The 18,662-nt window shown below is 37.8% G+C and overlaps 1 protein-coding gene across 4 annotated transcripts in view; it reads right to left on the minus strand.

Moving 5' to 3' along the window:
• dlg1 (discs large 1) overlaps positions 1-18,662 on the minus strand; it is a 961,276-nt gene that overhangs the window by 15,900 nt on the left and 926,714 nt on the right. For all 4 annotated transcript variants that reach the window (XM_067137677.2, XM_067137678.2, XM_067137675.2 and 1 more), the window contains one exon: positions 7,102-7,211. In XM_067137677.2, the coding sequence (XP_066993778.2) occupies positions 7,102-7,211 (110 nt within the window). The remainder of the gene's footprint in view (positions 1-7,101; positions 7,212-18,662) is intronic.

Raw genomic sequence — 18,662 nt, forward strand, 5'->3', positions numbered from 1 at the left:
ATTCTTCAAGCATAAGATCCATTGTAAGTCTATAAGTCTTAACCAACTCTGAATTCAGGAAATCTGTTAGGAACGTTCAAGTTTTCCGGGGATTTTATCGATGATATGGACCCTGTCTGCAGATGAATATGGGCAGAAAATATCCAGGCCAAAGAAATTAGATAGAAGTACATGGATATGATTAGTAAAATGTTCCAAACAATAGACAGTAAGCAGGTTCAGGATATAGAAGGAGAATGGGTGACTTATAGGGATGGTGTAGTAGAAACAGCAAGGGGATGCCTAGGAACAACTGTGTGTAAAGATGGGGAAAAAGCAATTTTCCTGGTGGAGTGATAAAGTAGGGCAGCTTGAAAACATAAAAATAAGGCACATCATAAATGGCTCCAAATAATTATGACACAGGCAGGGAACTGTACACAGATGACAGAAACAGAGAGGGCTGGGCTGGGTGGCTTAGATGTGATTGAGGCACTAGCCTTCTGACCTTAACTTGGCAGGTTCGATCCTGGCTCAGTCCGGTGGCATTTGAAGGTGCTCAAATATGCAACCTCGTGTCAGTAGATTTACTGGAGTGTAAAAGAACACCTGCAGGACTAAATTCTGTCACCTCCGCGTCTCCGAAAACTGTAATAAATAATAAAGTTCTTGGCTTTGAATTTAGTCCTGCAGGAGTTCTTTTACATGCCAGTAAATCTACTGACATGAGGCTGAAATATTTTAACATCTTCAAATACCACCGGACTGAGCCAGGATCAAACCTGCCAAATTATGATCAGAAGGCCAGCGCCTCAACCGTCTGAGCCACTCAGCCTCCAAAAACAGTAAAAAATAGTTAGGCAGGAATAAAGAAAATAACATTATTAAGAAACAGAGGAAAAAATGTAGTTACTGAATCAAAGGAGGAGGAGGAGGAGGAGGAGGAGGAGGAGGAGGAGAAGAAGAAGAAGAAGAAGAAGAAGAAGAAGAAGAAGAAGAAGAAGATGTGGGAAGATTTTGGTAATGATCTGGAAAGGCTAGGTCAAGCATCAGGGAAACCTTTCTGGACAGTAATGAAGATTCTTAGAAAGGGAGGGAGAAAAGGACATGAATAGCGTTTTGGGTAAATCCAGTTAACTCATAAAAGATGATCCCAGGGAATCAGTGGATAGGTGGAAGGAATATTTTTTAAATCTTCTCAACGCAAAAGGAAATCTTTCTGGTGACAATGCAAACAATCAAGCTCATGGGGAGAGGATAATGATGTTGATAAAATTATGCTTGAGGAAGTAGAAAGGATGATAAATAGAGTTCATTGTCATAAAGCAGCAGGAATATATTAATACCTGAAATGGTGAAATATACTGGGAAGGCAGAGATGAAATGGCTTCATAGAGTAATAAGATTAGCATGGAATACTGGTAAGTTACCTTGTGACTGGACAAGAGCACTAATTGCACTTATCTATAAGAAGGGGAACAGGATTGACCGACCGACCGACCTTCAGATGTAGAATAAACTGAGACACATCTCGTCCCAATTCCTCCAACTGCCAAATCTATCCACATTATTCACTCATTTATGTGCCTAACAGAAACTGTGTTGCATGCAATAGTATTCTTGATGACAATGACTACCAAGGTACCTCCTTGGTCAGTACACCAAGCAAGGTGTTCACTGGGATTTTGGAAGAGATGGTGTGATTAGTGGTTGAGGGGAAGTTGGATGAAAACCAGTGTGGTTCCAGACTACAGAGGAGCTGTCAGGATCAGATTTTCAGTATAAGCTGGGTATCTGAAAAATGAGGGGAATAGACAGTTATGTTTATGTTTCGTAGATCTAGAAAAGGCATATGATAGAGTACCAAGGGAAAAGACGTTCGCTGTACTGGAGGACTATAGGATTAAAGGTAGATTATTAAAATCGAGCAAAGGCATTTACGTGGATAATTTGGCTGCAGTGAGAATTGATGGTAGATCGAGTTCCTGGTTCAAGGTACTAACAGGGTTTAGCCGAGACTGTAATCATTCATCCTGTTGTTTATAGTTTACATTGATCATCTGATGAAAGGTATTGAGTGACTGGGAGTGATTTAGTTAGGAAAAAACATAAGCGGTTTGGCCTATGTTGACTACTATTTGGTCTTAATGGCAGTTTGTGCCAAGTAAGCTTGCAGTTGCGATCAACAGTATTCTGTAAGAAGGAAGTCAGCTCCTGGACGAAAATATCTTTATATTGGTCTGTTTTCAGACCAACTTTGCTTTACAGGAGTGAAAATCAATCAATCAATACTGATCTGCATTTAGGGCAGTCGTGGCAGATTCCCTATCTGTTGTTTACCTAGCCTTTTCCCAAATGATTGGGTGGACACAGGATATCTTATTCATAAGTTAGAAGTAACAGACATGAAAGTAGCGAGAATGATTGCTGGTACAAAAAAGGTGGGAACAATGGCAGGAGGGTATTCAGAATGAGGAGATAAAGGATAAGATGGGAATGAAGCCGATGGATGAAGCTGTACGCATAAACTGACTATTGTTGATGGGGTCATGTGAGGCAAATGGAGGAGGCTATGTTACCTAGGAGGACCATGGACTCTGCTATGGAGGGTAAGAAGAGTAGAGGGAGACCAAAACGGCGATGGTTAGACTCAGTTTCTAACAATTTAAAAATAAGAGGTATAGAACTAAACAAGGCCACAGAACTATCTACAAATAGAGGATTGTGACGGATAGTAAATTAACAGACGCTTGCAGACAGAACACCAAAAGGCATAACAATCTATAATGAATACATATGTATGTATAGGAATGGGCATCTCAGACATATCCTGAGTCATGGGCCTCCTTGTGCTCTGACAGCTAGGACTAATCAATCCACCAGTGGTTCCTAACCCGTTAGAGGAGAAACTCTCACTGAGACTATGTGTAACTTAGGTAGCATCTTGCTTCACAGAATTTTCCAAGCTCAGAATATCTTAAGCAAGCCTCAGGCCTATAGGAGTAATGGAGTCCCACTTCCATTTGAATGAAGAGGGTCTCCTTGGAAACAGCTTGGCGAACAAAATAGAATTTGATAGGGAGCTAGTAATATTAATGGCTAAGTCAGCACAGAGGATGCATCTGGATGTGTTACGAGTTCATGATATTCTGGTAAGGAGAGATAACAAAAAGAGATAGGAGATTATAAAGTATTCTTAACAGGTGTTGAAAAGGGAAGGATAGAGTGTGGTGTAGGACTGTTCATCGGGAATACTATCGCACGCAACATAGTGCCTACTAGGTACGTAAATGAGCGAATATGCGAACAGATTTGGCTGTTGGAGGAATTAGGACCAGAATTGTCTCAGTGTATTCATCATATGAGGACAAAGTTGAAGTAGAAAAGTTTTATAAAGCAGTGAGTTGTACGAAGTGTGTTCAAAAACAGACCAAACTTTGTAAATTGCGCGCAAACCGCAACATTGAGCGAGTTGTGACTGTGGCGGCGCCTAGCGGCAACTTCTGACAACAGACCGCTGCTTTCCGCATTCCATTGCCTGCATTATCAGTTGAGTTAGAGCCTCTGAAGTGATTGCGTGTGTCACATGTTCGTCGAATTCTATAATGAAACAGCTTGAGGAACAACGCATGTGCGTGAAGTTCTGCTTCAAAGTTGGGAAAACGTTTGTGGAAACATTTGAGATGTTACGATGTCGAAACCAAAAGGCAATCATCACAGTGGGTGGGGAAAGGTTCTCCTCGACCGAAAAAAGCACGAATGAGTCGTTCAAACATCAAGGTGATGCTGATTGTGTTTTTTGATTCGAAAGGCATTGTCCATCACGAGTTTGTACCCCAAGGCCAGACAGTGAACAAAGAACTGTACCAGAATGTTTTAACGCATTTGCTGTGCGCAGGAAGAGGCCTGAACTGTGGGAAAACAAATCTTGGATGTTGCACCATGACAATGCGCCAGCACATGCCTCTCTCTCGGTCCGCAGTTATCTGGCAGAACACCAAATTCCTGTTGTGCCCCATCCGCCCTATTCTCCCGACTTGGCTCCAGCAGACTTTTTCTTATTCCCCAAATTGAAAACCACCTTGAAAGGACATCGTTTCCAAGACAATGAAGAGATCAAGGAGAATGCGACGAGGCAACTTCGTGCCATCAAAGAAAGTGCATTCCAGGAAGCATTCCAAAAGTGGAAGAAACGTTGGCTACACGCTGTTGATAGTGCAGGGGACTATTTTGAAGGGGACAGTCTGTGAAATGATGTAAGCTACATAATAAAGTTTTTCTAGCCACAGTTCGGTCTTTTTTTGAACACACCTCGTATAGTCAGGGTCAACAGCAAGGATAGGATAGTGGTATTGGGCAATTTTAATAGGAGAGTTGGAAATATAATTGAAGGATACGAAAAGGTGATGGGTCAATATGGAGAAGATATGGAAGTTAATACGAATGGGAAGTGTTTGCTGGACTTCTGTGTTAGTATGGGATTAGCAGTTACGAATACCATCTTCAAGAATAATGTTATTCACCACTACATATGAGAGGGTAAGGGCAGCAGATCTATAAAAGACTTTGAATTCAAGAAATCGGTTAGGAATATTAGGCTATGGTAGGGATAACAGACCACAGTCTGATCTGTAGTGAACTATCTCTAGGCCTGAGAGAGAAAGTGAAATATGTCTGCAAATGAATAAGGGCAGAAAATCTCCAGGGCAAGGAAATTAGACAGAAGTACAGAGATAAGATTAGTGAAAAGTTCCCAACAATAGACATTAAGCAAGTTCAGGACACAGAAAGAGAATGGGTGGCATACAGGAATGATGTAGTAGACACAGCAATGTTACGCCTGGGAACAACTGTGTGTAAAGATGGGGAAAAAGCATACATCTTTGTGGAATGGTGAATTAAGGGCAGCTTGTAAACATAGAAGTGATGTCAGTAGAGATGAAACATAAGAGAATTGAATGTCGAGTTTGGAATACAAAGTTGGAACATGTAGATAATTAATTTCAAGTATTTAGAATGTGTAATCCACCAGGATAGTAGTATAGTAAGTGAGAATGAATTAAGGTACAGCAAAGCTAATGCAATGAGCTCACAGTTGCCATCAACAGTGCTCTGTAGGAAAGAAATCAGTTCCTGGACGAAACTACCGGTCTGTTTTCAGACCAACGTTACTTTACAGGAGTTAGAAGTAACAGAAATGAAAGTAGCGAGAATTATCACTGGTACAAGCAAGTGGGAACTATGACAAGAGGGTATTTGGAATGAAGAGTTAGGAATGAACTAGATTGATGAAGCTGTATGCATAAACCAGCTTCGGTGGTGGGGTCATGTGAGAAGAATGGAGGAAGATAGGTTACCTAGGAAAAAAGCAGCCATCAGTCATGGAGGATAAGAGAAGTAGAGGGAGACCAATATGATGATGGGTAGACTTAGTTCTCAATTATTTAAAAATAAGACGTATAGAACTAAATGAGGCCACAGAGCTAGCTACAAGTAGAGGATTGTGGCAGAGTTTAGTAAATTCACAGAGGCTTGCAGATTGAGCTCTGAAAGGTATAACAGTCTATAATGAAGATGTGACATGTGCTGATATTATTTTGAAATCCACCCACTCCAATCTACTTAATTTAATCTTGTTATGAATTCTAGCCTTTTATCTTCTGAAAAGAAAAAAATATTTGAAAACCGATTCATTGGTGGATGTTCTAGGTATAATGTTGCCTAACTTTAGCCAAAGGGCTTAATGATCAGAGCCTGTGTAATCATAGCTCTGTCAAGTGTACCAGTGTTAAAAGGCTTTACATCAATATTTGCCAAAGTATTATCAAGAACTGCTTAGCAAATTTAGAAAATGGTGAATTTTTCTCTGATCTTGAGTGACATGAGTATTGATTTCTCCACAGATGCACAACATAAACCCATTATATTAACTAACTTGAATAACAACTTTTCCATCTGTTCAAAAAAAAGACAACTACATCCCCATTATGATACTGATACACTGAAACAACAACTAGATTTAAATTATATATGAGCATGGCAACAACTTCAAAATCTAATTTTACACATAAAAAAGGAGTTATCTACACTTAAATTTTAAAGGACTCAAAGTAAACACAGCGAGATGCCTATTTTTGTGCTTTATTCCTCAACACTAATATGTTGACTGCAGTAGGATGACATAACAATTTAAATTAATAGAATCTGTCTGCTTTTCAGCAAGCCAATGCTCGGAAATACACAGTATCTTTAGTGAATTCTTAATAAAGAATGTGTCCAGTAGTTCACATTTATTCCACAGACTCTGACAATTCCAAACCAAAATATCAACCTCTAATTTTGAGCTAGCCTCAGCTTCTGTGGTTGCCATCCTAGGCACATCTCTGTCACTTGGTCGATCTAAACCTCCTAATCTAATTGTTTGTAGTCTTACCTTGCGACCTGTACAGGTAGACTGTATATCCTGATTCTCAACATTTAATTTGCATCTGAATGTTCCTGAATACACCTGATGAATCCGCACTTCATATTCAGCTTCTTCTAACCATTTCCCTGATTCTGATGCCCAAGTGACAACTGTACTGAAATTGCATCTAACTTTTCTGTTAATAATTTTATGTATTTCATAACTTAAAATATTTAAGGAAATATATGCAAAATCACTAGTCCAGCAAGAACTTATAATAATCTCTCTGTGTGATGTTCATTTGTTGCTAGGGATGTACCAATACTTAGTTCCTTGGAGCTGCTACAAACTGAGGGGAGGGGCATTTGGTGGGCACAGTATTTAATTGAGATTCACTGCTATGTCAATAAATTGGTTGCTATGCTAATAAATAAGTTTTATGCTCCTTCCAAAAGTAATGAATTGAGGTACATCCTACAGTAAGAGATGATCCATATAAATAAATATTTGTCTTCTGAACATTTTCAATGATCAGAATACAGATATGACAAAACATGTATAATGACCAAAATTAATTAATTTGTATGCTGCTAACAGCCATTCACTCTAGCACCAGCATTCATTCAAGGAAGTGACCGTGTTTAGTGTATATTTAATGCAATTATGAACAAAAATTATGAGTTCAAAAGTAGAGCATGCAGCTGAATGGTACTCACATGATCGAGTCTACGGACTTTGGTTTGATGAAGATGGCAATTGGGTAGAGCTGCGCCACTTGTAACCTCTTGATTGCATTACCGCTAACATCCAAGATACAGTGTTTTCCCTACAATCAAAAGAATATTTCTAAGAAGGGAATATATAATTTTTCAAACTTTCATTTATAAATCCTAACAATTTTCTATAGAACAAGACATTTCTCTCGTACAATGATACCCTTTTGAAGGGAACACTTCTCAGCTAATAAATATAATGTTTGAACAACAGTAAATATCAATAAAATTTTACATACTTTATAAATATCATAATAAGATATGAACTCTATTCATTTTATTCCTCAATTTATTTCACCATATCTTCTAAAGAATTATGCTACATACAAACATAACTTTGATGATCTTGCTCCAATGTTCTTTGTAGAGTACTGGAATTAATAATTTTTGTTCTGTACTGAGTGTCGTTAAAAATTTGACATGAGAAAAATAGTTCGTAGTGTCTGTAGTATTCTTCATATCTATGGTAATGTTTTTTATTATTCAATTGTTTTATCCAGAGATTGTGTATCCAACCTTCTTGCACCAGAACCGCGCTAAATTTTTTATTACTCTATGACTGAAACTATGATTCTTTTGTCTTTTTGTACTGAGTGATTGCGCTATGTGTTGTTGAGTGTAGAATTGAGTTGAGACAGAAAGTTTTTAATAAACTTTCCTAATCAATTATTGAGAGTTGTGCCCCAATTTATTTCTGATAGGTTACGGGCTCAGTGAGCCAGTAAGTCGTGAGTAAAAATGGCATCAGGTGCAGATACACCGAAGATTGAGAGACTTGGGCCGAAAAACTATGTGGTGTGGTGCAAGCAAGTGAAGGCTTTCCTAACAAGAAAGAAATTCTGGGCTGCCATCCATCCCGGTTACGATGATGATGAAGATTTAACTACAGACGAAGAGGACCTAAACACCACTGCACTCAGTTACTTGACGGAGTTGGTAGAGGACTGTTACTTGAATTATGTAACCAGACATGTACGAACAAAGCATGCCTGAAACAGACTTGAGGCAATCCATTTCAAAATCTCTCCTTTTCAATTTGTGAGTACCATGGACGAATTGGCAAGCTGCATCAAGAAACATGATGAACCTGTTTTGGAATATCTGAATCGGGTTGAGCAATTAGTGGAAAAATTGAGAAATCATGGATCCAACATCAATGATCAAGACCTGGCGGCCTACATGCTGAGAGGTTTGAAGCAAGAAAATTACAAACACATTACCCATGTGATGGAGTTAAATGAAGAAAAACTATCGTCAGAAAATGTGAAGAATTAATTGCTGCTGGAAGAAGATAGACTAGAGAGAGAGAGAGAGAGAGAGAGAGAGAGAGAGAAGGATGAATGTGTGAAGAAAAATCAAGAATTGAGAAGCTATGTTATGAAGAACAAAGGGAAAGTCCATGGTTTTGAGAAAAAAACACAATTTTTCTGATGAAAAATTCAGCTCTTCTGATAGATCATGTCACTGTTGTGGTCAACTTGAGCATTTTGCAAGAGTGTGTCTAAAAGTAAGAGAAGCCAAGTCAAGAGGAAATGTAATTTGTTACACTTGTGGCAAGGAGGGACATCCTTCGTTTAAGTGCAGAAACTCTGAGGCTAGTACAAGTGACTCAGACAGGAATGCCCATGACAACAAGAAGCCACAGAGAGAATTCAAGAATAAAGTTGCCACTTATGATGAGAAGAAAGAACTGGAGACAGCAGAAGAGAAGATTGGAAATAGCTGTGAAAGTGAAATATGCTGTGCATTTGATGAGAGGACCTGAGGACAAAGAATGTAAACAGGACGAAAAGTCAAGTGATGCAAATACTGTACTTGGATTGTGGACAATGGTTGTAACCACCATATTACACCTCACCATGAGTTGTTGAACAACTTTGCAAGAAATGTGTCAGGTTCAGTGCAGGTGGGAAAGAAAAGTGTTGTATGTGATGTGAAAGGCAGTGGGTCCATAGTGCTGAAAATAAGTGATCAGGGTGGTGGATGGACTTTGAAACTAACCAAAGTGCTGTGGTTTCCAGATGCATCTGATAATATTTTGTCGGTGAGGCAACTTGAGAAAACTAATGTGCGTTTTGAGATAGACAATGGAAAGCTGACTGCTTATGACAAAGGGAATGGAGATGAAGAAATGTTCAGTGCCTATGCAAGAGAAGAAGATAACATGTATAGCATCAAATGTGATTGGTATGAACTAGAGAAATCTGTCAAGATAGTGATGGTGAACAGGAATCTGTGTGTGCAGTTACTTGCAAGATGGTAACAAGAGAAATACAGCATGACCGTTTTGGGCATGCTAAAAATTTGCTTGACAGTGATTTGATTGGCAAGCAAAAAGGTAGTGAGAAGTGTGCTTGAAAGGCAAAGCTAAAAGGGTTCCTTTCCCAGATAGACTAGTGAAATCACCAGCTCCCTTAGATCTTGTTTACTCTGATGTTTGTTATGTAAAACTTGAAACCTTGGGAGGGGGGAAATATTTCCTAACCTTGACAGATGACTATTCCAGATACAGTGAAGTAAAAATGAAATAGCGTATGACTTTTAGTGCCAGGAGTGTCCGAGGACAAGTTCGGCTCGCCAGATGCAGGTCTTTTGATTTGACACCCGTAGGCAACCTGCGCGTCATGATGAGGATGAAATGATGATGAAGATGACACATACACCCAGCCCCCATGCCAGCGAAATTAAACAATTAAGGTTAAGGATCCTTATGACCAAATGCCAGCACGCTAACCATTTAGCCATGGAGCCGGACACAGTGAAGTGAGTGTGTTAAAGCACAAAAATGAGGCTTGTGAAAAAATAATTACATTCAAGAAAAGAGCTGGAGAATATGGTATTGTTCACGGGCTGTCTTTACCAGGGGAAAACCAGTAAATGGGAGTGGCAGAGAAGCTGAATCAACAGCTTCTGACTTTAGTTCGGTGCATGTTATTAAATGCAGGTAGGCCTTTGAATTTTTGGGGTGAGGCGCTCTATACTGCCTGTTACATTAAGAATAGGTGTAAGGTATCTGCTATTGAAAACAATGTACCCTATGAGTTGTGGTTTAACAAAGAATTGTCTGACGAGGAAATTTGTAGAATGAGAGTATTTGGATGTCGTGCTTGGGCATATGAGGAACATAACAAAGCTGAAAAATTAGAGTCTAGAGAAAAGGAATGTGTCCTTTTGGGCTATCCTGACAATAGAAGAGGTTATAGGCTGTGGGACTTGAAAAACAAGTGTGTTGTTTTGTTCAGAAATGTACTATTTGAGGAGAGAGTATTTCCCATGAAAACTAAGGAAGGACCTGCTACTGTGTTGCCTGTTAGAAACCATTGGTCGTAGATTTACGTTAGTTTGACTCTGATAATGAATCTGACTTGGTGCGCAGAATTGATGAGCAAGTAATTGATGAGCTAGATAAAGGTCCTGAAATCAGTGTGAATATGATCAATGCTGAAGTGCAGGAAGAACCCATAATTCCTGAACTACGTAGGTCACAGAGAATCAGAAACAGACGAGAGTGTGTGGATTGCATTCGATGTAATTTGCATACTGTGTCTGCTGTAACTGACAGTTTACCAAAGAGCGCCAAGGAAGCTTTGACTGGTCCTAAATGTGAAAAATTGAAATCAGCAATGGAGAAGGAGATAAGTAATTTTGAGAAAAATGAGTGTTGGGAATTGGTAGAGACCAAAAGGAAAAACTGAGTGTTCAGAATCAAAGAAGGACTTGATTGTAATGAGAACATTTACAGGGCTAAGCTTGTAGCTTTAGGTTATAAGCAGGTAGAAGGTGTTTATTATAATGATACTTATAGTCCTGTTTTGAGGCGTTAGACTGTCAGAATCTTGATTGCTCTTGCGGTTGTCAAAGGTTGGAATATTTAACATTATGGTGTAGATGCAGCATTTCTAAAGAGTAACGTTAAGGAGGAAGTGTTTGTGGAGCAACCAAGTGGTTTTGAAAGAAAACCCAACTGTGTCTACAAATTAAAGAAAAGCATGTATGATTTACACCAAAGTTCGAAGGACTGGAACATTTGTTTTGATAGTGTCTTGAAGTCAATCGGTCTTAAAAGATCTGTTTGTGAACCACGTGTGTACTTCGGTAAAAATATGCTAGTTGGAGTGTATGTTGATGGTATGATAGCTATCGGTATTGTTGAAGTTTTGGAGTGGTTTAAGTGTCGCTATCTAGACTTCAAGGATCTTGAGCTAATTAAGAGTTTTTTATCGATGTCAATGACTGTAACCAAAGTGCGGTGTATGTTGATCAATGCAAATTGATAATCTGATACATGGGTATAACTTAGAAAATGCCAAAGGATGTGTTGCTCCGTTGGATGTAGGGTACAAGAGGATTTCAGGGGAGGCCGATAGTTGTAATCAGACTTCGTATCAAAAGGCTGTAGGCAACCTACTTTATATAGCCAACAATACAAGACCGGACATATCCTTTGCGGTCTGCAAGCTGAGCCAGTACTCTCAGAACCCTAGCATAAAAAATTGGCAAAGAATAAAGAAGTGTTTAGATATCTGAAGAAGACAAGAGGTGTGAGGTTATGCTACAAAGCTAGTAATGATTCAATGAGTGTTTATTGCGATGCTGATCATGCTAACTCGGAGGACAGGAAATCTATTTCTGGGCATGTGTGCAAATTTGCTGGTTGTCCAGTTATATGGCCTAGCAAAAAACAACAGATTGTTGCTACTTCAACTGTGGAGGCTGAGTTTGTATCAATGGTGGTGTGCACAAAGGAAATGTTGTGGTTGCATAATTTTTTCAATGAGTTTGATGACTGTAATTATGTTAAAGTGCCAAGTCAAATTTTTTGTGATAATCAAGGTGCTATACATGTGAGCTCAACTCATGTTGTGTCTGAGAAAACTAAACATATGGATGTTTGCTATTTGTTTGTAAAGGACATTGTGGCCAAGGGATTGGTAAAGTTTGTGTATGTACCATCAGATGAAAATGTGACAGATGTTTTCACCAAGGCATTGTCAGGTGAGGGAACTTCTAAATTTAGGAACTTGTTAGGACTTGATTAACGTCTGCGTGTTTATCTATGTGTGTTGCTTATTTTTCTTATTTGTGTGTGTGGTCAAATTTTTACGACAAGGGGAGCTATTGGAATTAATAATTTTTCTTCTGTAGTTAGTGTCATTAAAAATTTGACATGATGAGAAAAATAGATCGTAGCGTCTGTAGTATTTTTCATATCTATGGTAGTGGTTTTTTTATTATTCAATTGTGTTATCCAGAGATTGTCTCTCCACACTTCTCGCACCAGAACCGCGATAAATTTATTATTACTCTGTGACTGAAACTATGATTCTTTTCTCTTTTTGTACTGAGTGATTGTGCAATGTGTTGTTGAATGTAGAGTTGAGTTGAGTCAGAAAGTGTTTAATAAACTTTTCTAATCATTTTCTTGAGAGTTGTGCCCCAATTCATTTCTGATATAGAGCACATAATATATCTAGTATAGGGCGACTAGATATCCTGTTCTTACGCCCCTGTCACGTGTCTGGCCGGGTTATCTCACTACAATATTGGAGCAGATCATACAGACAGTCTCAACATCAAGTGTTGGGCAGTGATATATGAAGGGATCAGCGGCTTTGGGGGCAGGTAAGTCCCTTTAGTGATGGTCCCCTGGATGGAGGAGATTCCACTCAAATCACTAATGCAGCGTCTGTTCTCCATGTCGGTTCCTATGCTGGGCAGAAGCAGTAAAGGAGAATGTCTGAGGTGGATGACCACTTGAGTGACAAGAGAAAGGACCACTGTGTGGCAGAAGGCAATGGTAAACCACTCCTGTACCTTACCAAGAAAACTACATGGAAAAAATTGATGAAATGAATGAAGTTATAGTGCCAGAAGATGGAGGGTTAGAGGGTTCTCATCATGCTACTTAGGAAAAGCCCAGGAATTTTTAGACTACCGGTGATGCTAATGATACAACAAAGACTTCTGATGCTGCTATTCAGGAAAAGTGAATCCAAAACTGTAAAGACAGATTGGTTGTTGACATATGGAATGTGCACAGAGTATGAGTCAAGACAAATTAGCAATTGTGAAATAAGAAACAGACTGTTTACATATTTATATTTGAGGCATCATGTAATTGAAATGGCTGAGGGTCGGCCATTTTTAACCAAAAGAATACACAATATTCTACTCACCACATAAGAATCAAAGACAGCATGGTACAGCTTTTGAGATTAATAATATTGTAAAAGTGACCAGGTGATATCAATAATTTGTTATCAATAATTTGTTAAGGAGGAAGCCATATTTCCTGGTTGACTTAGTTGATGTAACCATAAAACTTTTCAGTCCGTCAAAAACACTAATTAGAAAATACATATTTTGCAAATAATTAGGCAAAAATTATATTTTCAAGTCTATATTTTAAAATGAAACATAGTCATGTGAAAAATCCCTCTGAGAATGTTAGTACAAAATACTATGGAATTCTGCCTAACAGTTTAGACTTGATGCTGTTTTGGAAGGAAGACAAACAGGCAACATTTCATTCTTATATGTTGTTTATCCACCCCTTAGTACCGTTTCTTGATACGGGAGCAGGGATGACGTGAGATGAATTTATATGGCATGTTTTACAGCTGCATGTCCTTCCTGATACCAGCCTCAATTGAGGAGCTAATGAAGATTAAATGAATGATGGTGAATGAAATTGGCTAAGGAGGTGGAAGGAATCAGCTGTGGCCTATGGATTGGAACTGTCCCAGCATTTATTTGCCATATAAGAAAAGTAAATGCTTGCATTAAAGTATTTTTAGATGGACCCGTACGTAAAGTAAAACATTTATTTTTTTGACTCTGCACCATGTGAACAGCGAAAGGGGAGGCATCAAGCTACCCCAGTAGTTTCTACCGGAATAACAGCCAAACTTTTACCTGGAAAATGAAACTACTCTTTCCGTTTTCAAAATGCCATTCACACTGAATGCTAATTATACCTGCAACTTAAAGCCTAAAGCAAAAGACCTTTCAAATACAAAATTAATACTGTGGGGGAAGCTCTACTGATTCATGTGGATGCATTTTTAGCAGTACACTGACTTCTCCAAAACCTCATTTGGTAATAAAATAATGCTACTGGGCAAGTATTTATGTCAACTTGGGCTCAGGAGGCCAAGCTTCTATTGTCTGAACCTGTTAGTACAGCCCATAATGACATTGTCACATTATGTCAAATCTTGCCTTAATCCTGCACAGGATATGCTAGTATTATAATTAAGTTATAATATAAAACTTGATTATGTCTACAATAACTTAACGGCAAATATCCATGCTACTTTCCTATGTATTTACACGTTACGTCCTCATTATTGTAAAGAGTAGACCTATTTATTAAATAAAACTGATCCTGTGCAGGATATCTACCATATAAGTTGGGGGTTGTACGATTAGAAAATTAAGTATCTTACTTTTACCTTTTTATTCCTTTGAGGAAGCGAACCGCACTTAAAAAATTACACATCACATTTCACTGACATTAAATAAATGCATAGTAATAATGAGTGTTTATCAAAAGTGTGTATTCATAATCATTAGCTTTAATTACTGCCCTGTTTCTTTATTTTGGACATTTGATTACGCTATTCTAGTATGAAATCAATCTTAAAAGGTTTCATTTATTACAGCATGCTTCGTAACTAATAGTGAATAATAAAGATAGACGTAATACTGGTTTAATTTTTATTCTTTATAAAGGATATTGTATGTAAACATTAGGCAGTCAGTGTTGCAAACCCAACGAATTCAAAACACCGGAGTACGTTCTTCACTGTTTGCCTACGCTTGCGATTAGCACCTGTTTGAGTGTGGAAAATCCATATCCAGGCAGGATACCACTGCTAAAATACAGCGTTCTAATTGCAGTAAATGGTTTCATTCTAAATGTGTGAATCTCCAAGACAGAGACTTGAAGTTACTCTCATCCAGTGATCATAAATGGAGGTGCAAAGCTTGTCATAGTAAAAAACGTTTGAGCACTGTGAGTGATGAAATGTCAATAGCTGAGATGCCATCTGTTGGTGACATCTATGAACTTCTGGTTACTCTGAAGGAGGATATGACAGCTCTAAGGAAAACAACTACTGATATTGAAAGACAGCTAGTTTTTTTATTATTATTATTATTATTATTATTATTATTATTATTATTATTATTATTATTATTATTATTATTATTATTATTATTATTATTACTACAACTTCCCCCATGCGGAGGCTGCCACAAGGACAAAGTATGTCGGCTACACAGTATTTTGTCTTCTAAGTTACTGTTGACTTTGCTAGTGTGCCAGGTAGAAAATTCACCAAAAGGCTCATAATGTCTGCCACGAGAGATTAGATGAGCATCAGAAACTTCTTGATAATCAGCAAGCAATAATAGCAAGACAGCAAACTATAATTGAGAATCTGTTATCCGAAAATCAGCGGCTCCAGAAAACAGTACATGACCTTTCGATCCGATGTGATGACAGTGAACAATATTTTAGGGTAAATACTCTTGAAATATATGGTGTTCCCGAGGTTTCCATTGAAAACTTTGTTCAGACCATCGTAAATGTCGCTAGGGTCTTAGATGTTGAGCTTAAAGAGGACATGATTGATGCTTGCCATAGATTAAAAAAGGTCAACAATCGTCCAACTGCAGGCATTATTGTGAAGTTCGTTCGCAGATGTCATAAGGAACAGCTCCTTGAGAGGCGAAAAATCAAAAGAAACTTATCCACTTCTCACCTGGGCTTTACAGTTGCTAATCCTGTGTACATTAACCAGTCCTTATCCCCAGGGAGGAGAATTCTGTTTGCTAAGGCAAAACAGCTGCAGCACGACAAAGATTATAAATACCTATGGGTTAATAACAGTGGAAAAATAATGATCAGGAAAGAAGACGGAAGTCCTGCTCATGTCCTTCGTAGTGTCGAAGATTTAGGTAAACTGTAATGCGTTTTGGTTTCCTTTACTACCCTTAATGTTTGAATATTTTCCAATGATCAGTCATTTGTTAACTTCTACATTTTATTTAACATTTTTATTGCCTTTTAAATGTCAGTAAACAATTTGTCAATTTACTACCAAAACGTTAGAGGACTTCGTACCAAGTGTGAGTTATTTCTTCAAAATCTCCTTTGCTGTTCATTTGATGTACTAGTGTTAACTGAAACGTTCTTGGCGAATGATGTATTTGATAGTGAATTATTCGATGATCGATATGTAGTATTTTGAAATGATAGGGACGTATCACTAACAGGAAAGTCACGTGGAGGTGGAGTATTGACAGCTATTAAAAAGGGATACCGTGTAAAGCTATCCTCTGTTTACAATAGTCAACAATGTGAATCTCTTACTCTTCAAATTCTCGGTAACAAGCGAAAGTTATTTATAAATGTTGTCTATATAACTCCCTCTTCTGGCTACTCTGTATATCAGGATTACATTAACTATGTCGAAAACATTGATCACTTTATAATGTCCGATTGCATCATTATGGGTGATTTTAATTTAGCTGAAATTAATGATGTAACTTATAATTTTACTGAAGGATCAATGGCCAGTCGTAGTCTAGCAAATTTCATGTCGTATTTAGGATTGAAATCATAACAATGTTCTCAATTTTAACTCTAGAACACTAGACTTGGTTTTGGCCAACATACCAATTAATATAAAACATGAAGAATTCGTACTGGTACCAGAAGATTTGCATCATCCCGCACTCTTTATTATCGTTACCAACCAGGAAACTTCCCATTTTTAAGAACATATGCCGTGACTTCAAAAACGCAGATTTTATGAAACTTTACTGTGAAGTGTGTGACTTTGACTGGAACCCGTTGTATTCCTTTGAGAACGTTGACCTTGCAGTAGATTTCTTTTACACCTCACTCTACAAATGTTGTAATGTATGCATTCCCAAGAGGAATCTCATTCAAAAATATGATATTATCCAAACTCTAAAGCGAAAAAAGAAATGTGCCAGGAAGAGAAAGTTTTCAAAATATTATGACGATCGATTTAGGCAGCTTAGAAGTGAACTAAAATCTAAAATAAACATTGCATATAAAATATATATTCACAACTGAGAAAATGGAATAAAACACAATATTAATAATTTCTGGACGTTTACTAGTAGTAAAAGAGAAACGCGAATAAGTGATAATGGCTATTTCTATAACGACAACAGGTATGAAACTGGAAATATTGCAATATTTCTCATCGGTGTATACCATCCCGGACTTTAATTATAATATCGATAACATGGACTTGGATGAGATTCCTGTATTACCAACTATGGATGTGCTCAATATTACTTCTATATCAGAAGAGGAGGTAAAACGAGTCATTAATGGAAAACTAAAACCTAAAAAGGCAAGCGGTCCAGATAACATCCCACCTTATATAATTAAAGGCTGTGCTGAAATACTGGTTCCACAGCTGACCTTCAATTTCAACCTTTCATTAAAAAAGTCTTGCTTCCCTGAAAGGTGGAAAATATCAAAAATTACACCAGTTCCGAAGGCAGGCGTTCATGAAAATATATCTAACTACCGCCCTGTTTCCATTATTGACGCCTTTGCAAAAGTATACGAACATATACTATATTTTAAGATCTATAATCACATTAAGGCAGGTATTTCAGAATTTCAGCATGGATTTTTGCCTAATAGATCTGTTATTACAAATCTTGTAGGATTTACTCAGACACTGTATGATGTATTGGATAACAACGGAAGAACGGATGTTGTCTATACAGACTTTGAAAAAGCATTCGACAAGATAGATCATAAAATTCTTGTCCAAAAAATGCACCAGTATGGGTTCTCGAAACCACTACTTCGAATGTTATGTACTTACCTGAAAGATCGATGTCAGTTTGTGTCTTTTAAAGGCGAAATCTCAGACAACTTCATTAGCTACTCCGGTGTTCCTCAAGGATTTAATTTGGGTCCCCTTCTATTTTTAATTTTGATAAACGACTTGCCGAATAATCTTCGTCATGCCAGTAGTTTGCTGTTTCCTGACGATGTAAAACTATTTAAAGTCATACATCACAAGAAGGATGAGGATGAGCTACAGCAGGACATTGATCATGTTGTACAACGGTGCAATACGAATCGTATGTCTCTTAATGTAAAGAAATGTAAATCAGTAACTTTTACCAGGAAAAAGAAAGGTACGATTGCGTCGTACTGTATAAAAGATACCAAACTAGAAACAGTTTCGGCAATAAGAGACTTACGAGTAATATTTGATGAAAAATTAACATTCAACGCCCATATTACAAAAATAACGAACGATGCCAATCATATGCTCGGGTTTATAATAAGGAGTTCTAAATTATTTACTCAATCATCAATTGTTATTCAGTTATTTACTAGCCTTGTTAGGAGTAAATTAGAATATGCATCTGTAATTTGGGACCCGTGTTCTAACGAACAAATACATACTATTGAAGTTGTTCAAAACAAGTTTTTG

Source organism: Anabrus simplex, chromosome 1 (genome assembly GCF_040414725.1).
Source record: "Anabrus simplex isolate iqAnaSimp1 chromosome 1, ASM4041472v1, whole genome shotgun sequence".
Taxonomy (NCBI): Eukaryota; Metazoa; Arthropoda; class Insecta; order Orthoptera; family Tettigoniidae; genus Anabrus; species Anabrus simplex.